General features: G+C 42.1%; 4 protein-coding genes across 4 annotated transcripts; 1 reads left to right on the forward strand and 3 right to left on the reverse strand.

Annotated features, from left to right (window-relative positions):
- The first annotated feature begins 6327 nt into the window (after positions 1–6327).
- On the forward strand, positions 6328–9702 carry LOC112455597 (1-acylglycerol-3-phosphate O-acyltransferase ABHD5). The gene is made up of 7 exons (XM_025017609.1): positions 6328–6585; positions 7140–7219; positions 7302–7508; positions 7884–8216; positions 8300–8417; positions 8496–8682; positions 8767–9702. Exons 1-7 carry the CDS (start codon positions 6554–6556, stop codon positions 9016–9018), a joined length of 1209 nt encoding a protein of 402 aa, XP_024873377.1. The 5' UTR covers positions 6328–6553; the 3' UTR covers positions 9019–9702.
- Positions 9703–9748: 46 nt separating this feature from the next.
- Positions 9749–11180, reverse strand: LOC112455598. The gene is made up of 3 exons (XM_025017610.1): positions 10845–11180; positions 10171–10762; positions 9749–10088 (listed from the first exon to the last, which is right to left on the reverse strand). Exons 1-3 carry the CDS (start codon positions 10976–10978, stop codon positions 9762–9764), a joined length of 1053 nt encoding a protein of 350 aa, XP_024873378.1. The 5' UTR covers positions 10979–11180; the 3' UTR covers positions 9749–9761.
- Positions 11181–11661: 481 nt separating this feature from the next.
- On the reverse strand, positions 11662–14358 carry LOC112455621 (E3 ubiquitin-protein ligase rnf8-A-like). Its single transcript, XM_025017650.1, has 4 exons — positions 13933–14358; positions 12629–13484; positions 12079–12501; positions 11662–11979 (listed from the first exon to the last, which is right to left on the reverse strand). Exons 1-4 carry the CDS (start codon positions 14035–14037, stop codon positions 11948–11950), a joined length of 1416 nt encoding a protein of 471 aa, XP_024873418.1. The 5' UTR covers positions 14038–14358; the 3' UTR covers positions 11662–11947.
- A 115-nt stretch (positions 14359–14473) lies between these two features.
- On the reverse strand, positions 14474–15447 carry LOC112455622. Its single transcript, XM_025017651.1, has 3 exons — positions 15413–15447; positions 15076–15232; positions 14474–14986 (listed from the first exon to the last, which is right to left on the reverse strand). Exons 1-3 carry the CDS (start codon positions 15445–15447, stop codon positions 14618–14620), a joined length of 561 nt encoding a protein of 186 aa, XP_024873419.1. The 3' UTR covers positions 14474–14617.
- Between the last annotated feature and the right edge of the window lie 6 nt (positions 15448–15453).

The following is a 15453-nucleotide window of genomic DNA, read 5'->3' on the forward strand; positions in this document are numbered from 1 at the left end:
CTTTTCGGCGTCCGCACCACTTCCCCGTCGCCTCTCTGCCGACCACCGCGTGCTTATAACCTAAAAATTTGAAAATACCCGATTTCGCGGCGGTTTCCAACCGCGGGCGATCGATCCTGGCGTACATACGCGGCTGGATGCACGCGCTCCGTAATTACAAATCGCGCGGAGCGATACCGCGAGACGCCGTCCGATGTCCGATCTTGATGACGCGACCGTGTAATTGTTCCTATGAATAATCGAAGGGAAGGGGAGAGAACGGGGCGTGTATGGGGTCCCGTCGCGATCGCCGACGTCGAGAGAGTCGCAAGTCGTCAAACGTTTTCACGCCGAAATGTTTTTTTTTCCCGTACTTTTTCACCACCGGCTGCGAGATCTATATTGTGCTTTTTGGGTGTGACACGCAGTAGGCGTCGCAAGCACGTAGTCCCTTAATCCCTTCATTAGAAAGCCTTCTCTAGCTAGAGACGTCTCGAGATGTTGGAGACGTTATCAAAATAAACGATCGGACGCGATAAATTTACTTAGCGCGTTCCCGTGCTATCGTAGAATAATAAGGACGATCCGTTCGTCGCGACGATCCTTATCTGGAACTTCTGTTAGGGTTGAAAGAGCCGACGAGCTAAAGCTAAAACAATAGCGCGGTGTCCAGATTCTTGGGGAAACACGCCTCTTTCGTATGAATCATTGTCTCGGATGCATCGAGAACTTTCCCCTCGTCTCTCGCCGATAAATTCGTGCGTCATTGTGAAAATATACCCGCGACTTTAGCGGGTATATAGAAACGCACACGATCAAGAATTGTATCACCGTGACACAATTTTATCGTTCGTAGTTATATATCCATGTATATTGTACAACATTGTATAACGGTAAATGGAATCGCATGTTATTTATGTTTTACGTTTAAAAGTCGTTGGGCTAGCTGGTATATTTTAAAAGCGAGTCGATGAGTTTTTGCCTATTAGGCAAATCGTGCAGACCAGACATTCCGTCTTCTGCGTTCATTATACAAATAGGTAGTAGGTAGGTATGCAGTCACGAAGGCAATCTCGTGTTTTTATCTCTCTCATACACGTCACCCGTGATTATCTCGTTATCAGAGAGTTTCTGTGTGCAATAAATTAATATTATTAATAATTAATTAATATAACATTATAAATTAATATTATTATTAAGCTTATGTCGAAAAATTGTTAGACTGGCATAATTATCACGTGACCGAATAAATAATCTCGCGTTAATCGATTCCATCAATTTAAATCTTCCATCGATTAACTCGCCGATAAAAAGTGGCGATAGCGATCGCGGGACTTCCGCGACTACGTTCCGACTGGTCTCGAAGCAGGATAAACTCGTATATCCCACGTCAAATAAATAAACACAAAACGCTGTAGAACAGAAAAAGTCGCAGTAAGATCGGCGAAACGGAGGAGGAACTGCCGCGTCGTCGTAGGAAATTCATTTCGCGCGACGAAATGACGGATATCGCTCCCGCGATCCATTTGTCACGATCGCTCGTGCGAGGCCTCGCCGTCCGTCCGTCCGTTCATTCGTCCGCCAGGCCTGAAAATTCACTCGTCCTTCGACGTTCGCTTCTCGACGTCGCGTCGTATATATCTACAATATCTAGCCAACAGCCAACGGAGTGGCAATCGCCGGGAAGTAGTGCCCAGCAGACGACACCCGAAAATGCGCGTGTATTCCTACGCCACGCGTGCACGTGTGCGTGGCCTCTCCTCTCTACATACGCAACGTACGCACGCGTGTATGTTACGTACGCATGGACGCGCGTGCGCGCGCATCCTGCGTGCGTCCGTCCTTCCGTTCCTTTCGGCGAGAAACACGCCTCGCCAAACGTGAGATTCTCTACCGCATGTTTCCTTCTTCCCTTTCCCGATATACCGCGAGCGCGTCGCTCTCGGGAAATCGACTGCGTTTCTCGCATATGATCGTTACGTATCGTCCGCGAATGAGGCTCGAGGGGGGAACGAATCGAAGTGTCGTTTCCCGGTTGCGGTTTGGCAACGTTGTGGCCGCGTCGCACGGCTACGCGCGCGTCTCGTCCGCACGGTAGCGCGATTCTCGTCGACGAGAATTATCGCAGGCTTTTGTCGGAGCGATCGGATTCCGCGCGCGAAAAGCGCGGATAACGTCCCGAATCGCGCTAGCAGAAACGACGTTACGTATCCGCGCGACACGCTCGTTTTTTTTTACAGCACACACGTTTCTATGCCGTTTCCGTAATTATTGATAATTAATGCACGATGGGCGAGCGATTAGGATCACGGTTTAAATAACCGCGCGTCGCGCGCGTTTATCGCGCGACAATGAACGTCGCGATCTGCGGCGAGACGCGCGCGGTTGAACTCGCGAAACAATTGGACTGGGTAATGAGAATCATGCGCGAGTGCGATGGAGAGGATGTGCTGATTGGGATGAATGGCTCGTATTGTCGGGCGAGGGTAAAAAGTGCTCCTCTCGGGTGCTTTTCTGCCGAGGCCTCCGCGCGGGCACACGAAAGCGCGACGTTACGCGGAAACGCCTCCTTTTTCCGAAATGCATCTGCAGCGCGAAAACGCGGACGTATTAATTTTCTCGCAAACGTTAATCGCGACAATTGTCACTTTCGAGAAACCAACGATCATAAATATCTCACGCTGAAGCTTAGTTAAAATATTATTTATTATTCACAATTGACATATATACCTAGTATCACTATATTATATAATAAATATCTATATAACATTTAAAAGATAAAATCTAAATTATTAATATATAACATTATTATAAATATATAATTATTATTATAAATATCGTTCATGGCGATTACGGACGATCGCTACGTGGCGCCTGTTCTTTTTTTGTATTTTTTTTTTAAATGCATCGCGGTTCGTTCCTTCGTCAGTTCGCCATATGTCCTACATAATTCCACGTCTCCTGTAATTTTCGTAAAATTAGCGCGTGGGCGCGGCAGCGGAGAATAGAGCGTACCAAGTCCATCGGGCGTTAATTGATCTTTACGGCAAACTCGCCGAGACAATGCGAGCGGCATGCACGCCGCCTCGTATCGTCAGGCCGTACAATTATCACGGGAGTTGCCGTGCAATTATTAATCATGCGAGGGCGCGGGGTGCGACGTATACCGCGTATACCGTACCGTATACGTATATTAATACGCCTCGCCGATGCGAGCTGATCGCTGACTTGACCGCAACAGCCTGCTCTCGCTCGCTCGCATTTGCGTCAACGATGCCACTATCTTGCATCAATCTTGAGATTGATACAATTCCGTCGGACTCGATGACGACGAATCGGTATAAACAAGACGCAAATAAGCGCGCACGCGATCATTACGTCTGTTCGAGTCATTTTTCGTCGATATTTCCGGGAATCGTTTTTTAACGAGGAGAAGAGCATTTACAAGAGTACTCTTTTCTCTCGCGATTCTTTCAGAAAACGCCAAAGTCAACGAGAATCATCGAAAAGCCAGCACAGTTGCCTCGGTTTTTTCCTCTCGTTTGATTCTATCGCCTAGAATTTTGCGTTATTTGTATTGATTGTTTTTCATCCGAGTATTCAAGTTCGGCGTGATTACGGCTGAAATTCGCGGAGTCCATACTTTGAGTGCTTGTTATAAGTTTGGAGTTGGAAGACGCGTATATCGGGTGCGCGCGCGCTTAGTGGACGATTAAGTTGGTCAGTATTCGCGCAATTAACGGGCGCGATAACCAAGGCAAAGTCTACTTCGCACGAGGACGGCCGCACTGCTCTATCCGGCCGTCCGCTATCGCTCGCAGCCAGAGAGAGAGAGAGCGCGGGCTTTTATTTCGACCTTAACAATAACACGCGCCGCGCTCGATTGCCGGCGCGATAAGACCCCGCGCGCGTCGAATTGCGCGCGGCGCGTTATCGGCGGGCTGCCTTTTTTATCCTGCATCGATATACCGCGTACGTAAAAGACGTAAAGACGCGACCCTTGAACCGATTGTACATACTTCCTCCCGACCGACGTCGCGTCATCGGACGATGACGATCTCAAAACGGGGAGACGCGCGTACTTATCGCGTCGTCGCAGCATCGCGCGACTCTCGAGAATGCAGATTCTCGAATTCAATCTCTGGTCCGAAGGGATTCGATGAGACGGCCCGAGTCGCGCATGGGTGAAAATACCGGAAACGGGAAACCGCGCGACGCCGTTCTCACGTTATAGTTGTTAGCGTCGAGAGCGTCCGACGGCGGGTCACGTCATTCGCTGACGCTCCAGATTCGAGAATCGCGTCGCATCCGGTCCGGTTTACCGCCGCGAGCCGTGCCGGATACGGCGGAGATCCCGCCGGTATCCTAATATCGACTTCAGGGTACGCATCATGAAACTATAATATTCGGAATAGACTCCGATCAGAATTATTCCGTTTTCCGAAGATAACACGATGAAAATCTAGGAAATAGCTAAACAATTCCGGTTGGATTCCAAAACGGTTCACGTTTTGATGAACGCCGTGATCCGTTCTTTCTTCCGGCCGCGCGCTCTCTCCCTCTTCACCCTCTCTTCCTTTTCTCTTCCTGTCTCTGATTTTATTCTAATCGTACGCCTTCAAAAATACGAGAAGGTAGGAGAAGCGGATGGTCCGAGAGAGTTGTCGGTTCGCCGCATTTTTTTCCAGACGTAGCTCCACCTCTAACTCAAACGGTTGAGTCCAAGCATGGCAGGGAAGCTCCGGTTGGCGTTTCGGCTCGGTAACTTCGGACCCTTCCTTTCTCCAATATACAATTACTTTCGCGCGTCCTTCAACGTTGTGTTGCCGGGTAACGGCACGCAGGTTGCACGCACAATTGATGCACGTGGCTAAACAAAAGCGCAGACACACATGTCGAATTCGTCGAAAATAGATTATGTAAAAGAGTAACTGTTGCAAATTTTGTCGACAGAACGTCGGCCGACGTCGGCAGAAGTATGACAGAATAATAAATAGATAGCTATCTATATATACGCGCGTATAAGATTAAATATCGATGTTTTCGCGATCGGGATCTTAAGCCCAGAGATAACAATCGTTAACTCGTAAATTTTATTCTCATCCACGCGTCGATTATTATATTCGATCTTAAAATGCCAAGACTGGAAAGGTGAGCCACGTTATTAAATAAATAATAACTTGCAAAACTATTGACGCTAATAAGAAACTTGCAAGGAATTCATTGCAAAAAAAAAAAGAAAAAACAATCTCTTGAACATGATGGCAAACTGATACGGAAATTGAGCAGAGTTTGTCATTTAATTAAATAGTTACGGATGCTAGAGTTCTGTTGTCAGAGCATGTCGGCAAGTTCTTTTTGACGGAACACGATGAGTTGAGCGGATGACTTTAATTTGCCGTAACATTCTCTTGGAATCCGCTGGAGAACCACTAACATATCGCTAACATTTCATTTACGGGATATATTTGACGATAGTTCTCATTATTCTAACAATAAGATCTAAAGCACGGATCGGCAATTTTTCATTTTCAGATGTTTCTACCTCTTTCAAATTCGGTTTTATCATTTTTTTTTATTAAGCGGTATCTATAATTAAATGTAGAGAATCTAAGCCAATTTTTAGTACTTTTTGAATTTTTTAAAAAAACCTAAATTTGATAAAGTTTTATAGCTTGCTAAAGTTTCTTTGATGACGGCAACTTCAAAGGATATGACGTCATTTCTTATATAAGATATGACGTCACAGAACATTTTCGTGTACTATATTTTCTTCAATTTTGAAGATATTGCAAAAATTCAAAAAATTTACAAAGAAAGTGCCATGATCTATCAGACTGCTTAATAAAAAAATGTATGTTAAAACCGAATTGCAACAAAATCCTGGGCATCATGTCATGAAACTTTTCGGGATGATTTTTGATCAAAATTGCTATTTCCTAGATTTCTATTGCGTTTTCTATGGAAAACGAAATAATCCGGATGGGAATCTATTCCAAAAAATGTCCATACGCCCTGCTGCAAAAAGAGCGAACAAAAAAGGCTGAAGAATATCGCGCGGAAGACAATCCCCGAAAATGTCTCCTATCCTATCGAAAGAAGCGCACGTTCTCCGGCTGAAATATAATCATTAAATCGGCCTGTTTTCCGAGCATCGTCGTCGGAGCGACCTCGCGATTAGGATCTCGAGCGAAGGAAAGATCTGAAAAGATCTCCGCGGGCGCGGACACGCTCCAGAAATCGGCGCGCGGGCACGCACGCGTTTCGATATCAGCTGATTCCTCCCCACCCCGCCGTCGCTCAGCGGGCCCCACCGCGCGCCGCGTGCACTGTCAAGAAACTTGAAAGCTGAAAGCCGCGCATTCGCCCGAGGCCCGAGCGAGCGTGGCGAGCCGTCCTCTGCGTCCATTCAGATTCGGACGCCTCCGCCAGATAATAGTGTAGTATCGCGCGCGTTACGGCACACGCGCGAGTTCTTCCGCATTTACAACCGACAACAAAGGGGGACCCGGTCCCGCGGCGGCAGAGCGGCAAGGAGGTGCCCACCGTCGTCGTCGTCGTCGTCGTCGCACCCATGGCAGACCATGAAGTCGTCGAGGCGAAAAGGTAAGCGAGAGAGAGAGAGGGAGAGAGAGAAACCGACCCAGCCTCACGCGAACCGACAGCCTCCGTCATAGTTTCCGTCACAATTACGTCGCGATTTTGAACGTCGCGATCGTATCGCGGCGTTACGTCATGCGACGGATGACGGCGGATCGCCGCGCGAAGAAAGAACGGGTTGAACGCCGATAAAGATGACCCGAATCGTTTTAACGATATCCCGGACGGTTTGAAAGATTTAGTTTTCGGTCTAGTTTATCTGTCAGGCGTCTCAAGGCCGTCTGCTCTTGGCTCTTGATCTCTCGCGGTACACGTGGCCGACGCGCGGACGGGACTGACGGGAGCGCAATAATAGCAAGTCCGTGATATAACAGCTATTAATACACGCGTGTATATACCTGTCACGATGCGGGAGCATGACTTGACGCAAATCTCTATCAAACGTTGATTCATCTCAATTTCGTCGATAATTGAGATGTAATTGCACAATGCGAGATGAGCTTGTACTCTCTCGCTTGGCTCATGCCAGGAAGGAAATGATTGAAATTTTGTCCCTTCAGCAGCTGGATTTGGGGATGGTTTAGCTGGTCTGGATCATCCTCGACTATGTTACGTTCGGCGGAGAAGAAGATTCTGTCGTGTAAGTAAGACAAATAACAAGATAAATATCAACATTCTCGAACTTGGACCGATCAAAACGCACATTGATCGAAATGTTGCAGGCTTGAAAACAGCGTATCGCGGATGGTTCGTCGACATCGGGCCGGTCGTGGGTCCGGCGGACAAGATATGGACCATTTCGTTGAACGAGGAATCGCCGAAGGTGCCCATCGTTTTGCTACACGGCTTGGGAGCTGGTGTAGCATTGTGGTGTTTGAATCTGGATGCGCTTGCATCCCAGAGACCGGTGTACGCCATAGACCTGTTAGGTAAGAAATAAACATTTAAAATATAGACATTGACCTCCTAATTGTATCTGTGATTCTATCTGTAATTTATGTACCATTAATGACATTATAATACAATGTAATCTAACTATTCAGTTCTTTCTGCTTTTGTCATTATTTCATCATTAGCCACTTGTAAAAATATGTGACTCATCTGCATGACTAATCAAATCACTGAACTTTGTAACTGTATACTGTATACCTAATATGAATATGTTAACACTTGATATATGGATACCTGTCAGTTTCTCATATCAAGATGCACAAACATTCAAATACATTTAATAATTTATTATATGAAGACTACGTGCATCTGTGTAATACACCTGTGTAATACTTGATATTTTTGATTTCTAGGATTCGGCAGGAGTAGCAGACCCGTTTTTAGCAATGAAGCGCAAAAAGCTGAGGAGCAGTTGGTACGTTCTGTGGAGGAGTGGAGAAGAGAGATGCAGCTGGAGAATTTTGTATTGCTGGGCCACTCAATGGGTGGCTTTCTTGCGGCATCTTACGCTATGCAATATCCTGAAAGAGTGAAACACCTCATACTGGCCGATCCATGGGGCTTTCCCGAGAAGCCACCCGATTCCGTTGCGAAGACAACGAACGTACCGTTCTGGGTTAAAGCCATAGCGTTTGCGGTACGGCCTTTGAATCCTTTGTGGGCAGTTAGAGTTGCTGGACCATTTGGTTAGTATTACCATAAAACATACGTACACAATAATGCATGCTCATTGTTTTCACGTTGTTGAGTAAAAATCTCGTATCTGTAGGACAGTGGCTCATTGAGAAGACGAGACCTGATATCGTGAAGAAGTTTACTCCCCTATTGAAGGATGATACCCCTATAATTTCGCAATATATACATCAATGCAACGTGCAGACACCTTCGTAAGTTGGCAAACTAAACGACTAAGTGTAATTTAAAAATATTAACCGCTATAATTCTATGATGTATTCGGTTCACAGAGGCGAGAGCGCGTTTCACGCGATGATGCAAGGCTTCGGATGGGCAAAAAATCCAATTGTTAAACGAATGGACAAATTAAACGATGATATACCTATAACATTGCTTTATGGCAGTAGATCATGGGTTGACAATTCAGCTGGTGAAACGATTAAACAGTATCGATCTTCGTCGTATGTTAATGTTCAGGTGAAGAATTAATTAAATCACGAGGTACTACGTAAAACGGATCAACTTGCAACTGTCTTTACATAAAATGAATTTATTATACAGGTGATTACTGGAGCTGGTCATCATGTTTACGCGGACAAAAGTGAAACCTTTAACAAATATGTACTGGAAGCATGCGCTTTAAGTGATTCGATACCTCACTTAACATCGTCAAATTTACGTTCCTCTGTTAAACCCATAAACGATCAAGAGATAGATGTCATAGTAAATTCACCCAATGAAGCGCTCGAAGACCGAGGGTCAGAGGAAAAAAACCTGAATACGTCAGGATCATCGACAGAATCAAAAATTTAATTAAAATTTAGCGTGGAATATTCTCATGAAAAGGGACATTCCGGTTCTGCTACCTGGTACAAAGAAACATATAGTAAGCATAAGTATATTGTGATGGAAGAACGCGTGTGCGAGATATATTCAACATACGAATGTATGTTCATGGCGTGACACATATGAGCTTTATGTAATTTATAAAATGTAATAACGTAAAGGAGCGCAAACTGACGGACGTTGGTCGCGTGCTGATTGACCGTAGATATATTAAGATATGTGTATATTAAGATTGCGCGACAAAATCGTTAATATATTCCATTTTTAATTTTATGGAAATTATGACAATGTATTACTGCAAATGCGCGAAAGTGTTAGAAGAATAGTGATCTTGTCATAAGATATCATTTTTAATCGTTGATTAAATGCAATCGGTTAAAAGTCTGCATGTAAAGCATGCCGTAAGAAATTTATATAAGTCGAAAGGAATCAAATGCTTGTGAGGTGTAAATAACTATAATGGAAGTTTGTGTACATTGTGTACAGTCTTAGCTTTACTAACACAGGCCATAGTAGTGTCTAGTGAAGAGTGAGAATTCTTATTGTTATTGTTATTAATTGTATTATCGCACAGCAAGATTTTATGTATATTGTACAATACAATTTATTATTAATAAATTATTTATTGTACACACATGTACAGACAGTCGAGCAATAGTATTATATTTATATTTAATAAAAATTGTTCTGAGAGACAAATGATTTTGAAATCATTTTCGCGTCTCATCCTCGAAATCGTCGATATAAGCCTCGATATCATCATCTTCGTAATCCGAGTCTTCATTATCTATTTCTTGGTCAAAATTATTTAACCCTTTATCCGATCGTTTCAACTTGTGTCTGCGTTGTTCTTCCCTTCGTCTTTTGATTAGAAAATCAGAGAAGATCTTTCGTTGCTCTTCCCGGGTTAGGAACTCGACTTCTTTTGAGACTGGGTCGCGAGGGCTTTTATCTATATTATCGCATTCATTCGTAGTATTCGCATCCAACATCCGCCTTTGTGCGGTCTTTTTCGCCTTAGACACTGAACTGGTAATCTGCAACAATTAATTAAACGTAAATTATATTTCATGCATTTATCTCTTATCAATAAGAAAATTAAGAAACAAGATAGATTACCTGGGACATGATTTTGTGATGATCCAATCCTAATACATCGTGTCTCATCACTGGCAACCGTATATAAAATTCATCTGCCTCAGAATCGCGATTTGCAACCGATTCTTCCTGTGAAGTCCGATCGATACTACTAATACCGGAAGTGCCAAATTCTTTGTCGCACCACAAAGGGTCGCTATCCTCCTCGAAATTTATCATCGCTAATCTCCTCTCGACTTCCTTCTCTGCAAAATATTGCTTATTTTGAACAAACTGGATAGGCGGCACTATGCCTATAACACGAAGCTGCGACAGCTCGTGCCGGATAATCCTGGCACACTTCTGCAACGCCTCTTGATCAATTGTGGCATCGTCGTTATTAGGTATGTAAAACACATTGACGTATTTAAAATCTGGAGTTATTTTCACGTGAGTAATCTCCAAGTTTCCTCTTATAATATCGGACACTTCTCCCATCGACATCATGTCTGTTATATGCTCCATGAAAAGTTTGTCTCGCATCATCATTTTGCGCCTTGTAGACAGACAAGGCAACTGCTCGGTCGGATTGATGTTCACACTGCGTAAATCTATGTTTGTGTCGTACCACTTTCTGTAACGTAAAAATACTGCTCGAAGTTGCATTTAACAGAAGACTTATAGGAGCATGCATCTTTTTTATTTGTCTCACTTACCTCTTCGATTTACGACTTCCACTGATTATCTTTTTCATGAATTTACTTTCTCTGTAGATATTCGAGCACACGCTGGACGAGCTGATACACCTGGATATTTGGAGGCACGTAATAAAAGGACGTGAACTCTGCATTTTGACCGTCACTACAATATTTAGCCCGGTTTCAGCTTTCAGCACTCAAGACATGCACGTGCTGTTACAGCTGATTGAGCTCATTGAGCTGATGACAGATCTGCTCGTTCTAGTTGCACCTTGCACCTTCTTGCACTTCTATCCATGTGTTTAGAATTAAATATGGATGTATATTCGGGTTTTGACTTTTGACAGAAAGATAACAAAGATGCAATTGAAACAGACTTACAAAATGTATATATTTTATACGTTTTAGGACATATTGAAATATTGTGAAAAATTATCGTCGACCCTGCGCAGTAAAGGGTTATGCGAACCGCAGAAATTTAAATTCTCAAAAATGGCAAAAAGAGAATAGAATTAGTTAAAAAAGCGGTACTATCAGTGAAAATTTTAAAATTCCGATTTTAAAAATTTTTAGAATCTAGGACGAAGAATTATTATATTATTTTTATATATTAGATGCTCTATTAATTTATTTTTCTCTGAAATATGCAACTTTTTATTGATTTTTTTTTATTACACGAATATGTAACTCGAAGCAGGTTTTAAGAGCCTGATAAGACTTCTGACAAGTATTTTTTAGATACTTCGGTTACCGTTAGAGGAAAAGGGATGTATAGATGTATGTACACGCTCCATCTATACAAAGTATAAGAACATAAGATAATAAGTAGAAAAATGTTTTATAAAAATATTTCATTAATCACATACAACGGCATACTTTAGCTATTATATGACAATGCAAATTAAATGGCAAAATACAAAAAAGATGTTTTAAATATTTCATTTTATAAAAGGACCTGAAAATTTTCGAGAGCACTTAGAGAGCAAAACTTCACCAACACACAGTACAGATTATCGACTAACTAGACAATAACAAATGTTCTTCTTAATATATAATTAACGTAAAAATTAAAAATTACAATGTTATAGTATCCGTCTTCTTGCGTTTCATCCAACTCGCGCTTAAAACCGTTTCTTCTTTCCTGCAACTAATACTGAAACAGAAGTACATTTAGATTAGACAAATTAAATACAGTCAATCAAAGAGTACCGTGAATGCATGAAATATTATTATAATTAAAAAGATCCTTTACCTTCTCTTTCTTGTATAATCTCCTTTCTCCTATTTTTAAGTTCGGGGGGCAAATTTTCGATCATACTCTCAATAAAATTATCTAAAACTAACGATCTGGTCATCGATACTACCGGCTTCCTACAGACGGGACAATCTCTCCGTTTTTTATTCCACATTTTTATGCAGTGATTGCAGAACGTATGCGCGCAACCTAATGTCGAAGCTTTCACAAATAATTCCGAGCATATGGTACACGTCAACTGCTCATCCATAATGTCGCTCACTTTTCCAAGAACGTTTTCCTTAATATTAGTCTCCAGAATATTTTGACTTATCGCAGTCAGGTCTATCGTATCTATTATTTCATATTCCGGAACCTCGTATTGATCCAAATTTAAAAATATACACTCTGATGTACTTGCGATAGTTTCGTTTGTGTTTGCTGAAAAAAAAACCAACGATTCAGTAGCGCATGATAAATTGTCAAATCAAAAAGTACGTTATTAAACAATAGCATTATGTAAAACAATCTGTGTATTTGTATAAAATTTGTATTTATTAGAACATACCATTCAATATCGTCTGCGAAGTTTCTGCTTTTGCTTCCTGTTCCTTTAAAGCTTGCTCCGTTTCTTTCAATCTCGCTTCTAACATGATCTTCTCATTCAATAACTGGGCCTGAATATCTTTCTCTTCCTTTACCTTGTTCTCCATCATCCTTCTCCATTCTGCTTGCTGCTCCTCTCTCCATTTCTCCATTTGATCCCTCATTTTTACCTCTAACATCTCTTTTTCTTGTTTGCTCATGTCCAACGCTTCTTGCCACTTCTGCTTCTCCTCGTTTAGCCTCACTTCAAACTGCAGCCTTTCGTTCTCCAACTTCTCCAATAACTGAGAATACATGCTATTCAAATTTCCTTCCTGAGCATTACACGCCTTTATTTTATCTTCCAATGCCGTAATTTGTTTTAATAAATTCTCCTTGTCGTCTTTAGCCATGGTTTGTTGCGTCAACAAATCTTCGAGCTGTTGCTTTAATTCGATATGCTCTTTTTGCTTTGTTTCAAGTTTATCTTTAAGCTCTTTCCTCTGGCATTCTTGATTTTCGGAAAACGTTTTCTGCTTTACAAGAACAGTGTCGAGTATCTTTTCGTCTATACGTGGCTTCTTAGCACAATGATCTCTTTCGGCAAAAGTAAATTGATATTTGAACATTTCATTGGGACTAAATTGTATCTTGTCACCAGGGTAGATTTTTTGTTCTATCCCGGAACGAATGGCAACGTCGTTGACAAATGTTGAGGTAGAGCTTACATCCGTAATCGTCCATTCGTCATCGCCTCGACATTTAAAGACACAGTGTCTTCTAGATATACTGATATCCAATATAATCTCGTCATTGTCTCTTGCGCGTCCAATTTTAAACTGCATAAAAAGAGAAAAAATTATATTCTGCAGAATCAAGATGTTTGACAACAAACCTTACAAAACAACATCGTAAAGTAAGTCGTAAAGATATCTTTGGCTACGGTCAACGTGACGCGCTACAAATGCTTTGGAGCGTTCTTCTTCTCTTTCTTTTTCTTCATTGAAAGAAAAGAGAAGAGGAATGCTTCGAAGCATTTGTAGCGTCACGTTGACCGTAGCCTTTGACATGCGTTTAAAAGATACACAATTTATTACACACATTGATCGTACGCATTGAATTTTTTTAGGTATCGACATAGGCCTGTTCTTTTCGGCTGAACTTCTGCACGGTTCATCTTTCCTCTTTTTATTTTCATGTCGGAGAGAAAAAGATAAAAGATGAACCGTGCGCAAGAAGTTCAGCTGAAAAGAACAGGCCTTGTTCAGGCAGGCTATGTCTTCTTACCTCGTTTTTGTCAATACGTATGTAGTCGTTCGCGTCAGTTTTTATTAAAACCGGCTCGAGAATTTTCAACTCCTCAGATCTGGCTCTCTTCGAGTGCTCCATCATTCAGCAGTTTTACAAACACCTTAATTATATCTTAACGCCTCACATATATAATCGGGGCCGCGGACAACATAATAAAGCTGTGTCACTCGTGTCACGCAGTGTAGTGTGAAGATCTCGATTCAGACGCTGTCACGTGACTTCGTAATCTTTTTGCAGGACACAGTCCTGATAATTCTCGCTGTCACCGACTAATTCAAGAGAAAACGATTCTTCGCCGACAAACAACAAGCGGAGCTAACCGAGCAAGCCTGGTTTGAATGCAGCAGAAAAATTTACGTGCACCAACGTGCACGTACTTCGTAGACGACGTAGACTGTTCGATAGTTGTGCCGACAGGCGAGTCCTCTAGCGAGAGAAAGTGAAATTCGCGGCAGATTTAACTCTATTGATAGAGGCAGAGAGAAACCTGATAGAGGTAATGGAGCAAAACACGATGTTGAACACGTGAAAAGCAACTTGTATATTTCTTATTAAACTGCTTAAAAAATACATCTGAATCTTATACACATAATTGTTCCCCTTTATTTCGATAATTCTATTTCTAAGCAAAAAGTACATTTGAAATTGAGAAATTGAATCATCATGTATCATTCTCAGTGTAGGATATAACGGGATAGTCGCGTTGTTTCGCTTGTTTTTTCAAAGGTTTACTCTCGACGTCTTTACTCTCGGCGTCTTTAGTATCGTCAGCGAAACGTACACAAACAGGTCTTTCAAATTCTTTCGCGGAATCCCCTACTACCGGCTCATTTGTCACCTTTGTTGAATCTCCTTGATGTGTATTATTCTCCGGCATGAATATATCAGGTGTAATTCCTGAATCACCACTGGTCTCTTCAAAATTCACGTTACCAGAAATTTTGCAACTCTCAATAGCTTCAAGGAGAGCTTTGTTATCATCATTTGTCTGTTCCGCTTCCAAGTGCGCTTTTATTGCCAGAATTTGAGTCTACAAAAGGTAGAAAAGAGATTCTATTAAAAAAAAATCTCAAGTAGCAAAATATGATCTCTTTTTTGCTTCCAGAAATGGATACTCGCCTCCAAAGACATTGCTTTCGATCGCCAACAACGAAGCTGTCTCGAGATGTTATGGTTCGCTTCCTCTTGCACTAGTATCTGCATAGCTTGCCTCTCGATTTTTTCATTCAACTCCATGATCTCTTTCCCCTTCTTGACTAACAATGATCGAGCGTAACTAAAAGATACATCTATGTCTTACCGTTACATATATCATACATTAAACCAGATTTATTAAACAGAAATGTTTTCTTAGGCCGCATTCCGATATTCACTGCCAGTATCGAAAATCTACGGTATACGTGGCATAAAATATAGATTTTCAACGCTGGCAGTAAATATCGGAACGCAGCCTTACTTAAAACTGTCATCTGTGGATTGCATTTCTTCCATCTGATT

The sequence above is a fragment of the Temnothorax curvispinosus genome, unplaced genomic scaffold (genome assembly GCF_003070985.1).
Source record: "Temnothorax curvispinosus isolate PA1 unplaced genomic scaffold, ASM307098v1 QBEX01006268.1, whole genome shotgun sequence".
Lineage (NCBI taxonomy): Eukaryota > Metazoa > Arthropoda > Insecta > Hymenoptera > Formicidae > Temnothorax > Temnothorax curvispinosus.